General features: G+C 39.9%; 1 protein-coding gene across 2 annotated transcripts in view; it reads left to right on the top strand.

Annotated features, from left to right (window-relative positions):
- The first annotated feature begins 3,368 nt into the window (after positions 1-3,368).
- Positions 3,369-16,213, top strand: part of ABRAXAS1 (abraxas 1, BRCA1 A complex subunit) — a 23,047-nt gene continuing 10,202 nt past the window's right edge. Inside the window, exons 1-5 of one of the 2 annotated variants that reach the window (XM_073340547.2) lie at positions 3,369-3,538; positions 7,356-7,446; positions 9,184-9,220; positions 11,778-11,844; positions 12,794-12,987. In XM_073340547.2, coding sequence (XP_073196648.1) covers positions 3,452-3,538; positions 7,356-7,446; positions 9,184-9,220; positions 11,778-11,844; positions 12,794-12,987 — 476 coding nt within the window. In that variant the 5' untranslated portion in view covers positions 3,369-3,451. The remainder of the gene's footprint in view (positions 3,539-7,355; positions 7,447-9,183; positions 9,221-11,777; positions 11,845-12,793; positions 12,988-16,213) is intronic. The other variant, XM_073340548.1, reaches the window with a different exon arrangement.

The following is a 16,213-nucleotide window of genomic DNA, read 5'->3' as shown; positions in this document are numbered from 1 at the left end:
AAAGATCTCTGTGTGTATATAAATATACATACACTTAGACACACACACACACATATATATATAGCCATATGATCTAAAAATCTCTTTACTAAATATTGTACATATGAATATATGTACCTGTGTACAATATTATTTAGTAAAGAGATATTTAGATCATATGGCTAATTTTTATATATTATGTACAATAAATGTAGTATATTATGAGCAGTTTGTTATGTGTTAAGTATCTTTTTATTAAATAATATAAATAATACATACTCTATGGAGTAATTAATAGTAGTTATTATTATTATTAGTTATTTGTTTTGTGGCCACGCCTGGGAGAGCCAGCAATGTCCTAGGACCCCACTGTGTCAAGTGCTCTACAAACAGAACAAAAAATATGTTCTTTGCCCTAAAAAAGCTTACAGTTTAAATAAATAATAATACATAAAGTTTTATACATAAATAACTCAATATGCTATGCTTTCTATAATACATTATTATTTTATTTAATACCAGCTAATAGGGCTAACGTTTCAACTCATAAGTATCTTCCTTATAGCCAAACAAATACATAACTGGGGGTTACTCATTGATGTCAATAATCCATTATCACACATAATAATGACTACCCATTAGTGAAGCAATTATCATATTGCACGGGATCCAACATAGTGTAAGATTAGAAACCAGCCAATACCATGACCTTCATATAGAACACGATTGATTGGCTGTACCAAATGCTGTTCCTGACAACAATTGATCACAATGATCTTCACTCACAAAGGAGGAGTGTACACTAATTGAAGAGCCATAATTAAATAGAATAATAAATCAGGGGGTCGCACCCATGCCACACTTTTTAGTGCACTAGCTGGAGCAGAGCTAGCTCCTGTCTGTCTACCTGTGGTGGGAAGCACCCTCCCAGCTGTTGTGTAGACATAATCTAAACCTCAAGTAAGTGCATGTCAGGCATTGGTCTGAAGCTGCCACCCTCTTCTTCACTTTCCCTGCTACACAGCATTATGCTTGTGATCTGGGATGGTGAGGAGCTCTCCTACCTCTCCACACCCAGTGAAACTTCTTTATGGTCTAAGGTTTTCAAATGAGGGTGCCTAAAGTTAGGCATCTAAACCTATATTCAGCTACATAAATAAACATGGCCTGATTTTCACTTCACTTGGCTTCAGTGGGAACTGTTGGTGTTCAGCACCTCAGAAAATAAAGTCATTTATTTTTAATCAAATAAACACAGAATTAGGAGCCTAATTTTAGGTGCCCTGGCTTGAGAATTTTGACCAAAGTTCCATATGTCCAGGTCATGAATGCAGAAAATGTTGGCCAGATTTTTAAAAAATAATAGTTGCATCAGACAGTGTTTAACTGTATTTTGAAATTTTCGGTAAGAAGATGGATGGTCAGTACTAGCTGACAAATAAGCTGTTTTGAAAATTCCTGTCAGAAATCCATCTGATATATATTGAAATGAAACAAACGTTCCTGTTAAATATACATATGGGGGAGAATCACTCCGTTCAGCTAAACAAAGGGCAGCTCTGTCTGCATCACTATGGATGTCACACCTTGTGCCAGAAACAGCTGATAGCACTTTCCCACCATATAAAATCCCACTTCTTAATGGAGTCTACAGCAATTACATTCACCCTCCTCAGAAGTCTTTCCCTAGGACAGAGTTCTGACTCCTGGAAATAATATTAGCTGAGGAAATAAACTAGCTCAGGGTTAGACAATAACCATTTTGGTTTTATCCTATAATTCCCTCCCCCAATGTTCTTTCAGAAAGAAGAGTTCAGTTTCTTTACTAGTGAGGGTTCTGCATGATCTTTATGACTCTTCAGGGCCCTGATCCTGCAAGCTGATCAATGCAGGACGAACATGACACCCACAGGGATTGCCAGAGGTCAGCAGAGCTCCATTTGAGCACAGGAGGCTGCCTGAGCAGAAGAGCTTGAAGGATTAGAGCTCAAGTGTGCAAGGAATGCAAGGTCTTATTTCCTAATAGTAATAAAATAAGGAAATAGGGGCTGAGGTTGTAATGTTCAGATCTAGCTCTGGCTTAAGTTTAGGCTGGGATTAAGAGCGTAGCCACACTAAGGTGTAACAGTTCTAGTTCAGGACCAGAACCAAATGCTGATGTCCCCCTGAGTTAGGTGCTGTATACATATAAAGTATTATTTATCTGAGAATTTGTTCTAGAAAGTTCATTATTCTCCTGTTAAAAAAAATGTCAGTTGTCCACTCAGAGAGCAGAAACAATGCCTTGTGACTCAGGTAACCAATTACACACCACACATCATTGGTCCAAAATGCCTTTTAAGAGATTTCAACCCAGCATGGTGCAGGTTTCTGAGTGCGCTTGGGGGTGTGCCCCCAGCAGAGGGCTTGTGTGTTGGGTGTGGAGGGGTGCCCCCAGAAGGGGGCTGTGCGCAGAAGTGCTAGAACTAGCGGTGCTGTGGGTGCTTGAAGTGGTTTCCATTATACACAGTGAGTGATTAGTTTGGCTCAATGGCTCTCAGCACCCACACTATACGCATTATTCCAGCACCCCTGGCTGTGTGTGTGGGGATGCCCAAGATCTGCGCCTCTGTGTGTGTGTGTACATGTGCCCCCAGCAGAATGCAGTGTGGGTGTGTACGTGTGCCCCGGGCAGAGTGCTGTGTGTGTACATGTGCCCCTGGCAGAATGCAGTGTGGGTGTGTGTGACCCTGGCAGAGCACTCTGGGTGTGTGTGTACATGTGCCCCCAGCAGAGCACTCTGTGTGTGTGTGTGTGTGTGTGTGTATGCCCCCGGTACAACGCGGTGTGGGTTGCCTGTGTGCCCCCAACAGAGCACTCTTTGTGTGTGTACGTGTGCCCCCAGTAGAACGTGCTGTGGGTGTGCACATGTGCCCCCAGCAAAGCACTCTGTGTGTGTGTGTGTGTGTGTGTACATGTGCCCCTGGCAGAATGCAGTGTGTGTGTGTACGTGTGCCCCGGGCAGAGTGCTGTGTGTGTACATGTGCCCCTGGCAGAATGCAGTGTGTGTATGTGTGACCCTGGCAGAGCACTCTGGGTGTGTGTGTGTACGTGTGCCCCCCGCAGAGCATTGTGTGTGTGTACGTGTGCCCCCCGCAGAGCATTGTGTGGGTGTGTGTGGGTGTACGTGTGCCCCCCGCAGAGCATTGTGTGTGTGTACGTGTGCCCCCCGCAGAGCATTGTGTGGGTGTGTGTGGGTGTACGTGTGCCCCCCGCAGAGCATTGTGTGTGTGTACGTGTGCCCCCCGCAGAGCATTGTGTGGGTGTACGTGTGCCCCCGCAGAGCCCGCTGTGTGTGTGTGTGTGTGTCCCCGCGCGCCAGCCGGCGGGTGCCATTTCCCCTCTGGGCACTAGGGGTCTCTCACGCGCCGGCCCAGCGCTGCCATTGTTGCTCCGGCCCGCGGCCACTCAGGCCCAGGCCGCCGCGGGGAGCATGGAGGGGGAGAGCACCTCGGCCCTGCTCTCCGGCTTCGTCTTTGGCGCCCTCGCCTTCCAGCACCTCAACACCGACTCGGACACTGTGAGCCGCCAGCACCGCCTCGCCCGGGCCCGGGCCCGGGCCCGGCGGGGACAATGGCACCGGGGGGGGGCCCGCGGGCGGGGGCAGGTTTCGCCCCGTGGGGAGCGCCTGGGGCCCGGAGGAGAGGGGAGGCGGGGCCTGGGGGTCGGCCTGGGGGAGGGGGGCGGTTGTTTGAGGTTAAGAAGTAGATTTACATCCACACCCCCCCCCGCTGCCCCTGAGTCTCCCCTGGGCGGGGGAGCCGCCGCTGGGTGTCAGTGGCTTCCCCTGGTTTCACTTTCACTACATGCCTCCCGGCTCCCTCCAGCCCCTCTCCTGCTGGCTACCGTGGAAGCGCCACGGCCCCCTCCCTCTGCGTGTAAATAACGGTGTGTAAAGTGTGCCCCGACCTACTGCCGCCCAGGGCCAGGGCCGTGCCAGAGGGGCAGCAGATCCTTTGGGGATTGATTTCAAGGCACTGTTTTGATTACAAATAAATCACCTCTTGCTGTGTGAAGGGGAAGGGTTTTGCTCCCTGTGTTTCAATGAGGTATCTTGCAACATCACTCTCCTTCTTTTAAAATCTCCCTCACTTCAGATGTCACCACAATTTGAAAGCAGCCCCCCGCTTACGTAGGTGGTGGTAGCAATGATGTGGTTATAATGATAAAAGAGAGGTAGGCTCCGGTCCTGTAAATTGATCAATATGGGCAGACTCTTGTGCCCGTGCACAAGGCTGAAGATCTAACTACATGGATGTGATTGCAGGATCAGGGTTATTTCCAGAAGTGCACCATTTCCCGCCCCCGCCCCCCCGCCCCCCAAAATTACACATTTGTGCTGAAATGTATTTTATTTCTGGGGAGGAAGACACCTGAAATGCTTTTCTGCCCAGGTCTTAGGGAATGTTCTGGGCTCTTGTTTTCGTGCTTGGATAAACTTGATTTGTTTTTAATATCAGAGGTTTTGATTATCTTGGTCCTAAGTGAAGATAAGTGTATTTTGCCTTGTTTAACAAAAAGTTTGGTCCTTGATCCTGCAAGCTCCTTCATGCTGGCAGACCCCTCTCCCCATGTAGATTTCCACTGATCTCAGTGGGGCTCTGCTCAAATCTGGCCATGCAGATCTACAGTAGTTTCAGATCAGGGCATTAGTTTGGAAATGAAGTTATAGCTACTGGAAAATTGCTTACAGGCCTGATGCAATTTATGATTTTAACTACATTTTAAAACTAGAGTCCTAGATGTCAGGATCCACACACACTTTTATCTTGGCAACATACATTTGATCTAGTTTTTAACTTTTTTTAGAAACGAATCTTTTGTATTAAAACCTCTTTTATTGCAACATTAGTGTTTAGAATTTAAGGACACTAATGTCAGGAAGTTGATGTCTTTCAGAACTGTAACTCAGCGACACTGTGTTGTGTGGTGTAAAAGTGGCATTTTCTACTTCTGCATAAAGAAAAGGAGTACTTGTGGCACCTTAGAGACTAACCAATTTATTTGAGCATAAGCTTTCGTGAGCTAAAGCTCACTTCAGTATGTTATAGAATAGTTGTTAAGAGCTGGCCAAAATTTTAGGTCCAAGTCTGACAGGTGGTCATTAAAACTAAGTCCGCATCCCATTCCAACTATTTAAAAAAGGAAGCATAACAGAAGTAAAAAGCAAGCAAGAAAGAATACATAGATCCCCAGATTTTTTTCTGCACTCATATTTGTGCATTTAAAAACAAAATGCCATCCATCCCACACCTTTATAGTTTTTTATTCTTGTGAAATGTTTCCTTTTTTGCTATTTTATCTTTTATTCCTGCTGTCTCTCCTTCCTATATGCTTTTGCTGAACTTAGGGAGAAGTAGCGTAAGCATTTGGGGAGAGTCATTTTGCTCCACCACTTGTGGGCTTTTCTGTTGTGCTTTGACTGCACTATTGTTTGTGGCAGTAGATCATATGGGGAAATGATTGCAGGCCACACAAAATAAAGGACAGTGCTAAAAGTTCAAGATGTTTGCTTTGATAGATTATTTTTGTAAATTTTAGAACTCCTGTCTCCCACAGCTCGTTGTCCAGATGATGGAGTGTAGATTTTTTTTAACATTGTCAATAAAAGCATTATTTCTAGAGCAGTCAAGCGATTAAAAATTAATTGTGATTAATCGCACGATTAAAAAAATTAATTGTGATTAATTGCACGATTAAACAATAATAGAACACCATTTATTTAAATATTTTTGGATGTTTTCTACATTTTCATATATATTGATTTCAGTTACAACACAGAATGCAAAGTGTACAGAGCACACTTTATGTTTATTTTTGCTTAAAAGTATTTGCACTGTAAAATACTATTTCTTTTTTTTCCAATTCACCTAATACAAGTACTGTAGTGCAATATCTTTAACATTAAAGTTGAATTTACAAATCTAGAATTATGTAAAAGAAAAATTGCATTCAAAAATAAAACTTTCCAAAAAATGGAAAACTTTAGAGTCTGCAAGTCCACTCAGTCCTACTTCTTGTTCAGCCAATCGCTCAGACAAACATATGCAGGAGATAATGCTGCCCGCTTCTTGTTTACAATGTCACTTGCAAGTGAGAACAGGCGTTCTCGTGGCACTGTTATAGCAGATGTCGCAAGATATTTACGTACCAGATGCGCTAAAGATTCATATGTCCCTTAATGCTTCAACCACCATTCCAGGGCACATGCATCCATGCTGACGACGGGTTCTGCTCAATAACAGTCCACAGCAATGCAGACCGACGCATGTTCGTTTTCATTATCTGAGTCAGATGCCACCAGCAGAAGGTTGATTTTCTTGTTTGGTGGTTCGAGTTCTGTAGTTTCCGCAGTGGAGTGTTGCTCTTTTAAGACTTCTGAAAGCATGGTCCACACCTCAACCCTCTCAGATTTTGGAAGGCACTTCAGATTCTTAAACCTTGGATCCAGTGCTGTGGCTATCTTTAGAAGTCTCACATTGGTACCTTCTTTGCGTTTTCTTGTGAATCTGCAGTGAAAGTGTTCTTAAAATGAATAACGTGTACTGGGTCATCATCCAAGGCTGCTATAACATGAAATGTATGGCCGAATGTGGGTAAAATAGAGCAGGGGATGTACAATTCTACCCCAAGGAGTTCAGTCACAAATTTAATTAATGCACTGTTTTTTTAACGAATGTCATCAGCATGGTAGCATATCCTCTGGAATGGTGGCCGAAGCATGGACATGCAAATGTTTAGCGTATCTGGCACGTAAATACCTTACAATGCCAGCTACAAAAGTGCCGTGCAAATTCCTGTTCTCACTTTCTGGTGATATTGTAAATAAGAAGAGGGCAGCATTATCTCCTGTAAATGTAAACAAAATTTTGTCTTAGCGATTGGCTGAACAAGAAGTAGGACTGAGTGGGCTTGTAGGCTCTGAAGTTTTACATTGTTTTGTTTTTGAGTCACAGAAAAAAATCTACAGTTGTGAGTTGCACTTTCATGACAAAGAAATTGCACTACAGTACTTGTATGAGGTAAATTGAAAAAAACTATTTCTTTTGTTTATCATTTTTACAGTGCAAATATTTGTAATAAAAATAATATACACTGATTTCATTTACAACACAGAATACAATATATATATGAAAATGTAGAAAAACATCCAAAATATTTAATAAATTTCAATTGGTATTCTGTTGTTTAACAGTGCAATTAAAACTGCGATTAATCACGATTAATTATTTTAATTGTGATTAATTTTTTTAGTTAATCACGTGCATTAACTGTGATTAATCGAGAGCCCTAATTATTTCTAATATGTTTTTCCTCTGTTTGCTCCCCTTACAAAGGAAGGCTTCCTCCTTGGAGAAGTGAAAGGTGAAGCCAAGAACAGCATTACTGACTCTCAGATGGATGATGTTGAAGTTGTTTATACAATTGGTGAGTCTACTCTTGATTTCAGTGGGACAGTGCATATGATTAAGTACCTTACTGAATCTGGGCCTCAGACTGGCAACAAAGACTACTGAATGTTGTCACAATGCTGTATTTAAATGTGGTATTTATCATTTTGTAAGATAATCTTTCATATTTCATCTTCTTTAACGTTTTGAAATTTTTACGAAAATATGAATGTAACAAAATATTTTATCTAATAGTTCTAGATATATGGAAACAAAAGTATGAGTTTATATTTTCTTGAATACATCTTCTGTACCAAGAAGTCACATTAAAAACAGATTCTGCCTCTGACTCCTTCTGTTGCCTTGAGTAAGTCACCTAACCTCTTTTGGACCAAATTCAATCCTGATGAAATCTGGAACGGTTTTGAATTCCATGAAGTTCAGCTCATTTAGACCAGGTTGACTTTGGGTCCTTTTTTCCATTCGTAAAATAGGTATGCTATTTGCTTTTCTCAGAAGGTGCTGTGAGGATTAATTCATTAATACTTAAGTGCCTCGAAGATGAAGCGTGCTTACGTGTCAAAGACTGTTTTATTATCAGAGAGACCAGGTGTGTGAGGTAATCTTTTATTGGAGCAACTTCTGTTGGTGAGAGAGACAAGCTTTTGAGCTTACACAGAGCTCTTCTTCAGGTTTTATTATCAAGCAGGCTTTCAGATATTTCCAACTTGAAGTTTATTTAAAAACAAATTTCTGTGGAGGTATTAAGTGCTGGGAAGTCATCTTATATTTTATATGAACCTTTGAGAAGAAAAAATGAACATAAGAGAAGCTGACCCTGTGAAAAAAATCACTTGAACATAATGTTATAAAAGTGAGTGCTGTTGTAAGACCTAGTACTCCCCTCTGCAATGAGTACTACTGTGGGAGGATTTGGGCAAAGAAGAGGGTTTTGCATTTAGCTCTGAATGTTAAGAGGTTAGTTGTCCTTATTTCTTCTCGTAGTGAGTTCCATATTCTTGATCCAGCTCCTGTGAAGGTTCTGCATCCTATAGTAATGAACCTACCCCAGTGGCCAACAGCTCTAGTGCTTCACTGGAACACAGCTGTAGTCCAAGAGAGACTCTCTCTTACGTAACCAGGATCAATTCCATGCAGGATGTTGAAAACCAGGAGAGTCACTTTGGACTGAATTATGTATTTGAAAACATCTAGATTATTGTGAGCACTATAGAAATAACTTTCATTTATGAAACAACTATATTCTTGCATAAAAGTTTAACTGTAAGAATAATTCTGATGCTGAGTGCAAAACTAGAAAGAACATTACAATTAATTGGTATTAGATATATATTCTTATGCTCAATGGATCTGGGCCTTAACTGAAAAATACAAGGCAGTTTGATTAAGTGTATGTTTTATTTTTACTCTTGTTCTCAAAAAATGAAGAGAACAAAATGGGAAAAACTGGCCATGATTCTTGCTTGGCAAAGCACAAGGGGAAAAAATAGTTTATTGAAAAACACACCTAAACATGTAGATGGTTTCCCTGTAGTCTTGAAAAACCACAGGATTATTTTTAAAGACTTACTATTGTGAGTCTACTATTGTGACCCAGTGTGAGTCAATACTGGAGTTTAGTGTTTGTTTTAAGTTTTAAAGGTCCCTTGATAAAATTTTTACTTCTCAGGAGGGTATGGCTATAAATATAATCTGCAGAAGAATGAGAGTGCTGAGTACGTGGAGCCAGAGTAATATATTGTTTTTCTTTCAGATATACAAAAACATATTCCATGCTATCAGCTTTTCAGGTTAGTATCATTGACTAAACATGTACAAAATTAAATGACGGGTTTCTACATCAGTTAAGCTCACGTCCTATGAATGAAGAAATAACATAGCTAGTGGTGAATGACGTATCAGCTTCTCCAAATGACACAGATACGAAATGCCTATGTATCCATTTGGTACAATATTGTATTAGTTTTAAGTACTTTTTATTAGATGTATACTGTATGCTTATATCTGTGTGCATGTATGAATGTATATACTGTATACCACGCGTGTTATGAACTGTAGAACCACAATCTGCACTGTGCGCACTATGTAATCTTCCTGAGACTCACTCTAACATTAAAAATAGCTTCATTTAAAAACAAAAAGCAACTTCTTCCCACAGGTGTATAATTTCCGCCCAGAATTACACTGGCTCGAGGTAGTAACACTTTAAGGTTGGATATCTTATGACCCATCAGGGATAGAAGTGAAAGCATTAAAGCTTTATACCATAGGAAAGGATGTCAACTTATCAGTGAGCTACACTTCACTTGCTTCTAGTTGTAGAAGATCCTTAGATAACTGGCATTAAATGTGATATATATAAAATCTATTTTAGGTCATTTTTAGCCGTTTTAAAAAGTGTCATTTTTTTTGTTTCTCTATGGCATGTACAGTTGAACTCACAGTAGCAAGGTTCACAGGCAAAGGGATACGAAAAATAGTCCCAATAAAAAAATGTTATAACCCTCAAACACTTAAAATGTTTTATAATAAAAATGATGTGGCCAATACAGAATACATCACAGTGGTAGTATAAAGGTTTTATTGGCATTCATTTGGGATTATTACAGGTATTCATATACCATGATGAATGCTGTAGAAAAATGTAGATGAGCCCACATCACTCAATACACCCAGTCCAAACTCATGTTGCTAAAACCTTCAAGCCATGCCACACCACACCATTACTGACTTTCTGTGGCCATGGTTCAAGAAAGCCCTTAAGCATGTAATAAATCCATCCTTATTCCATTTAAATATTTAAACCTGTGTGTCACATTTTGGGTGCAGTCCCTGTAACCCTGGGTGCCTCACAATGCTTTGCTGTTGTAGCTCCCAACCTGGAATGCTTACGAACAGCCTAATAGCACGCAGGTCACACGCTGAGTGTCTGCATATAGTGATAGCTCTGACCCCAGCAGCCTGTCAGCAACACTCAAGTCACACTCTGGCTTCCACCAGCTATTGTGACCTCAACACACTCCCAGTCACAAATTTTCCCCAAAACATGTGTTCTGCACTATCCAGCCCTCTCCTGGGCGGTTCAGATATTAGAGGTCCATTGGCACTGTAAGGAGTCAATATGCAACAGTTTGTTATTTTAATTGGAGTTACCAAAACAGTTCAGTTTAAACACAACACTAGGTTAGTATTGATTAAAACAGGGATCCGCAACCTTTGGCACGCAGCCCATCAGGGAAATCCACTGGCGGGCTGGAATGATTTGTTTACCTGCAGTGTCCGCAGGTTCGGCCGATTGCAGCTCCCACTGGCTGTGGTTTGAAGTTCCAGGCCAGTGGGGGCTGTGGCAAGTGGCATGGGCTTAGGGATGTGTTGCATCGAGTTTAAGTGAGTACAAGTAAAGTCAGAAATGGTCACAAGAGAAATAAAGATAAAATACTTTCTAGTAGCTAAAACTTAACCAGCTAGCCTTGGTTCAAGGTAAAATCCTTAATTGCTGACCAAATTCTCAGGTCAGGAACTACCCCAAAGTCAAAGGACTGGTTTCTTTGTCGTCTTAGGTGAAAGAGAGAAAGGGAGAGAACCCTTGCTGTGTTTTTGCATCTCACTTTTATAGTCCACTCACCCTTTGAAATGCATTTCCCTGAGGGTTACCCCGAGATAAAGTTGATTCTAGCTGTAAGGATGGAGATATGGTGTCTCATTGTGAAAGAGATTCTATGCTGCTGTTTGCTAAAATGCAGATCCATCTGTTCCTGCCCCCATTCTTTGCCACTTGACAGGTGATTGCCAATCAACTTTGATGATACCTGGCTAGAGGCATCAGCTTGTCCTTTGTTTTTGAGAAACCAGTTTACCCACTCCCCAGAGTTGTCTGGTAAACACATTATAGTAATAATTTCATCTTGTGTTCATAATTGTTAATACGCATTTCATATAAACATTACACAAGAGTATTGATTATCAGTGTGGTGTTAGTTTTTAAATGATACCTCAAAAGGCATATTTTGCACAAAAATTATTACACTAGTGTGTGGGGTCTGAATGTGGGGTGCTTTTGGTCACACTGTTCTTAAATGCTTTGCTAAATTGGGGCCTATATCTGTATTTAGAATGTGAATAACGGATGCCATTATTTCAATATCACTTTCAGACAGGCCTAATTTTTTTTATTATTGTTAGGTGTAAACAAGAAAATCAGGATGTACTGGGAAGGTGTTTCCCACTAGACTTTGTTTTAATAACATTGGATCAGATTGAAATGAGGTGGCTGCTAGATTATTTTAAGAAATATTTACTTTGGAATGTAACCTTTTATTCTCTGATCCTTCTTATGATCTCTTCTAGCTTTTATAACTCTGCAGGTGAACTGAATGAGCCTGAACTGAAGAAAATATTATCAGGTTGCAAAAAGGTATTTTATTTTTAAAAATAATCCATACTCTGGGGTTTTATGCAGGGTATTGTGCTGACTCTGTAATTGCTATGTTGATTCATATTTTAGTTATGTTTCATTCCATAATTTCACTTTAGGTACTTATTCCCTTTTGTTGTCTTTTCAGCCCATGACAAAAGTCTAAACTGTACTGAAATCTCGTCCTCACAAAGCAATCCTTTTTTTTTCTTTTTTATTTAGGGGAATACTTATTCCCTCTTCTGTGCTGCTGTTGGATTTTTTTTCCTCATCTCCCAAGTGAACCATTTAAATGTTGCAATGAGATCATATGGCCTCTTCTGTATTTGGATCAAAGAAGTATTCTTCAGTTCAAACAGTTCACTTGAAACACAGATAGCTGGATTTCAGTTTATTGGAATTTTAGTACATGCATTGGAAGAGTTTGCCCTTTCATTTACTGAATCAGATTGACATCCTCTTGTCTGACTTAAAATACAAATAGTTTATTTTTCATCAAACGCCCTTGCTTCAGAACAGAATACATAAACAGGATGACACTGCAGTCGGATGGGGAGGTGTACTGGTACAGGGCCAAATTTGGAGCAAGCTTAATGGTTTGGGCATAAGCTTTGAAAGCGAACCAGTTTTGATAGATTTATATTCTCAGGACGTGAGGGGTATGAAATGTTTTCAGTAAGGCCTCAACTCAGTAGAACGTATAAGCAGGGGTAGTTCTAATGGAACTACTTGTGTTTAAGTGATTTGCTGAATAGGGATGGTACTACTTGTGTGTTTAAAGTCAAGCCTGTTTGCTGAATCAGGGTCTACGATCTTAAAGAATTCCAATTCAGTTCAGGGCTGACCACTCTTCTGACTTTTTCACATGTGTGTGTGTTTTGTTATATGGTTGTGTAATTCTAGGGAATGGTAACACTGATTAGATAAATCTTTTTTTTTTCCTACCCAGAATGTGATAGGCTGGTACAAATTCAGACGTAATACAGACCAGACAATGACATTTCGAGAGAGACTTCTTCACAGGAATTTACAGTCATACTTATCAAATCAGGGTCTTGTCTTTCTGTTACTAACTTCCAGTGTAACTACAGAAAGTTGTTCCACTTACAGATTGGAACATGCTTTGCACAGACCACAAGAGGGGTAAGTACCACTCGGTTGTTGTTCTCTCTAATTCTAGTAGGACACAGGGATGTATGATAGATATGCTGTGACTTTCCTTATGCTATTCATTTTTCTAGTACTTCTCACCAAAATTACTATTTTTAATGCCAACATTGACTGATTCACTTAGGAAACCTGTTGATTTTCTTCATGAAAACAATCTTCAAGTAAACTAGACAAAGTTAGCAAAACAGATTTAGAAATGATTCTTTATACTGGTAGATCCTCCCCTCTCCCTTGTAATTTGGATGGACGTCTTTCTGTACATTTTTCTCTCTCTAGTTTCTTTCATTTGAACACTCCGACCCCAACCCTTGGTTTTCTCAGCTCCAAGTTTTCCGAGCAGTATTTGCAGCCCAAGATATAATTAAGTGATCTTGTAAGTCTTTATGTTCTGTCATCAGATGTTTTGTTTGTTTTTTTGAGGAGTCTTATAGCAGATGTAGAGAAATCTTTAGCAATGACTGTTCTTAGCCTCTGACAAAGTTCACCTGGCATAGGCAAAGAACAACATATGCCAGTTCCTGTATTGATTTTATCACTCTTAGTTTGTATCAAATTAACCACAAGGCTCTTTAAAGTATTAGCAATTCTTTTTAGACAATCTGGGAACTCAAGTCCTTACCAGAAGCAACCATCTACATTAGAGTGGGTCATAAGTTTTCTGACAGAACATTTTTCCATTGGAAAATGCCAATTAGTTGTTCTGTGGGAATGTGTATATTTTGACAAAATTCTGATGGAAACCAGGCAGGTTTCCGCTGCAACAGAATCCTGCCTGGTCCTGCCATTTTGTCCATCTGACTTGGCAGCCCTGGTTCTCAGGCTCCTGGCTCCTCAGAAGCACCATCTCCTTTGCAGCTTGCCTGGGAGGCTGGCTGGGAGCCCTGGTTCCCAAGCTCATCTGCATCCCTAGTTTCCAGGCTCCCAGGGTTCCCCTGCTCCACGTCAGCTCTCCAGGTGGCCTGCCTCACCTGGAGAACTTGACAGCCAGGAATCCCAGACCAGGCTGCCTGGATCTTGGGGTGCCTTCCTGTCATCAGTCTGGGGGTTTTCCTCCTACCGGCAGCAGGGCTGGTTGACAGGAAAGACAGGCAGCAGTGGCACTGGTATGTTCCCATATTGGGATATTCCCTTCCACAGGAAAGGACATTTTATTCTGATTCAGACCAAAATCTCAAACTCAGTTTCCTGCCGGACAGATACTCTGTTTTCTACCCAGCTCAAATCTGGGGGTTTTGTATCTAGCTTATTCAAGCTGTCATGTCAATGCCTACCAAATTTTTCCTATTACATATTATGTTGAATTTTCCTGTTATCTTTCATTACATTTTGACATCTTATTTCTTGGCACTTTTTATAAATGTTGCAATTTGATACAACAGCAGTACAACAATCTCTCTAAATTGGTCTTATGGCTTCATTCATCAACAACATAAACAGCAGTTTAAGTAAATTCAAAAAGCTGGCTTAATACAGTAGTTCACAAAACTATTTAATTAGTAAATTAACTCAATTTTTTTAAGAAAGCTTGTGTTGGTTTTGTTTATCTATTTGAATTACAAATTGGCCTGTCTCCCCTTTTTTAAAGGTAATTGGCACAGGGTGGAAATTATTTTGGGACTTTTTTGATCTTTTATAATCTATAAAGAGGCTGATTTTTCTTTTTTATCTTTAAAAATATCAGGAACATCAGGTCTTGTCTTTCATATTTTGAGATTTCATTGGAGGCCCCCCAAGGAATGGATTTGGGAGACTTCTTCATCATTAATTAAGAGGCTGGATGTTCAGTCTTTGATGAAGATCTTTTTCCAAATATTAATTTTGGCATTTATTTTAAAACACAAATTCAGAATGCTTAAAATTGAATTAAATAAGAATCACTTCCCCTTTCAGTGAGGTTTCCTTTCTTGATACCTGTGATGTCAGAATCCTACTCACGGCCTTTCAGGAAAAAACAGAGTAGGCAACTTAATTTCCAATGTAAAAAAATATTAAAAATAACAAATAACTTTCAGGCCCCCTTTCTGCATGATAAGAATAGAAAAGAGGAGGAGGCAATTTTCCCCACTTTTATGGGTCATCTTTAACAAACAAAGCTTTGCTACTGTCAATTGTGTTGACCAAACCTTCATTGCAATAAGTGGATGATGTTAAAAGGTGAAGGTAAAAGAAGCATGATCCAGCCAGTTGACAGTAGATCAACCATTTGAACATCACATGAAGTATATGGATCTGAAGGAGAATGGAAGTCACTTATCCCAGAATGAATAAGAAACAAACCATGCTCACACTGGAAATGGTTTACATTTGATTCCTTTGCATCTTTTCCCTGCTAGCGCTTAGAAACAGATTGTCATAACCAATCATCATTCAATTTTTAAGACTCTCTTGCTTGTGTTTAAAGAGTTCCCTTGATTTCTTTGCAAACCAATTGATGCCATACTGTCCTAACCAAAATCCAATTTAAAAAGGTATAAATTAACCTTGAGAGACATTGCCAGGTAGCTTTGTCCTGAAACTTAAGTTTTACAAAACCTAAAATTAAAGGGAGTGCCTCAGTTCTGAATGACAGCTTTTTTTTCTTGCATTGCAAATGACACCTTAAAATATTATACCTGAAAGAAACAAATATTTTGGTTTTTGCTGTTTACGTAGTATGATTTTACATTTCAGCTTGGACAATGAAAGTAGATTAATCAGTTTCTAATCTGTTTCACTTGCAAGGTACGGTATCATAAACTATCTCAGTGCTGCATGTGTGAGTTGCAAATGTTGTAGGTCATGTGTTTAAAAATGATGTCTCCATTTAAATAAATTTAAATAAAAACATCAGTCTTCTAATTACCTAGATTTTGTCTGTGTTCCTGCCTGAGACTAAATGTGGAAGCCTGGTTTTACAAAACCTAGCTTTTGAACCAAATCTAATCTTACACTATATCTCTAATACAAATGTCTTCATGGCTTTTTAACATTTCAGTTGAATACAGTGTGGCTTTTATACAATGAAGGGGAATGTTTAGGTGTAAACAAACACTACAGTTAACACATCAGAACCTAAAAGTAAAAAATGCCTCAAAACTAACTGAAATATTTTGATTCATTGTCCAAAAAATAAGTGTAAATTTAAATAGTACAAATAAGTAAACTAATCTTTAAAAATACCTTTTTCAATAACCAGATTCAAGTAAAAAAACCAGTAAAT

This window comes from Lepidochelys kempii, chromosome 4 (genome assembly GCF_965140285.1).
Source record: "Lepidochelys kempii isolate rLepKem1 chromosome 4, rLepKem1.hap1, whole genome shotgun sequence".
Lineage (NCBI taxonomy): Eukaryota > Metazoa > Chordata > Testudines > Cheloniidae > Lepidochelys > Lepidochelys kempii.
This window is presented reverse-complemented; position numbering and strand designations above follow the sequence as displayed.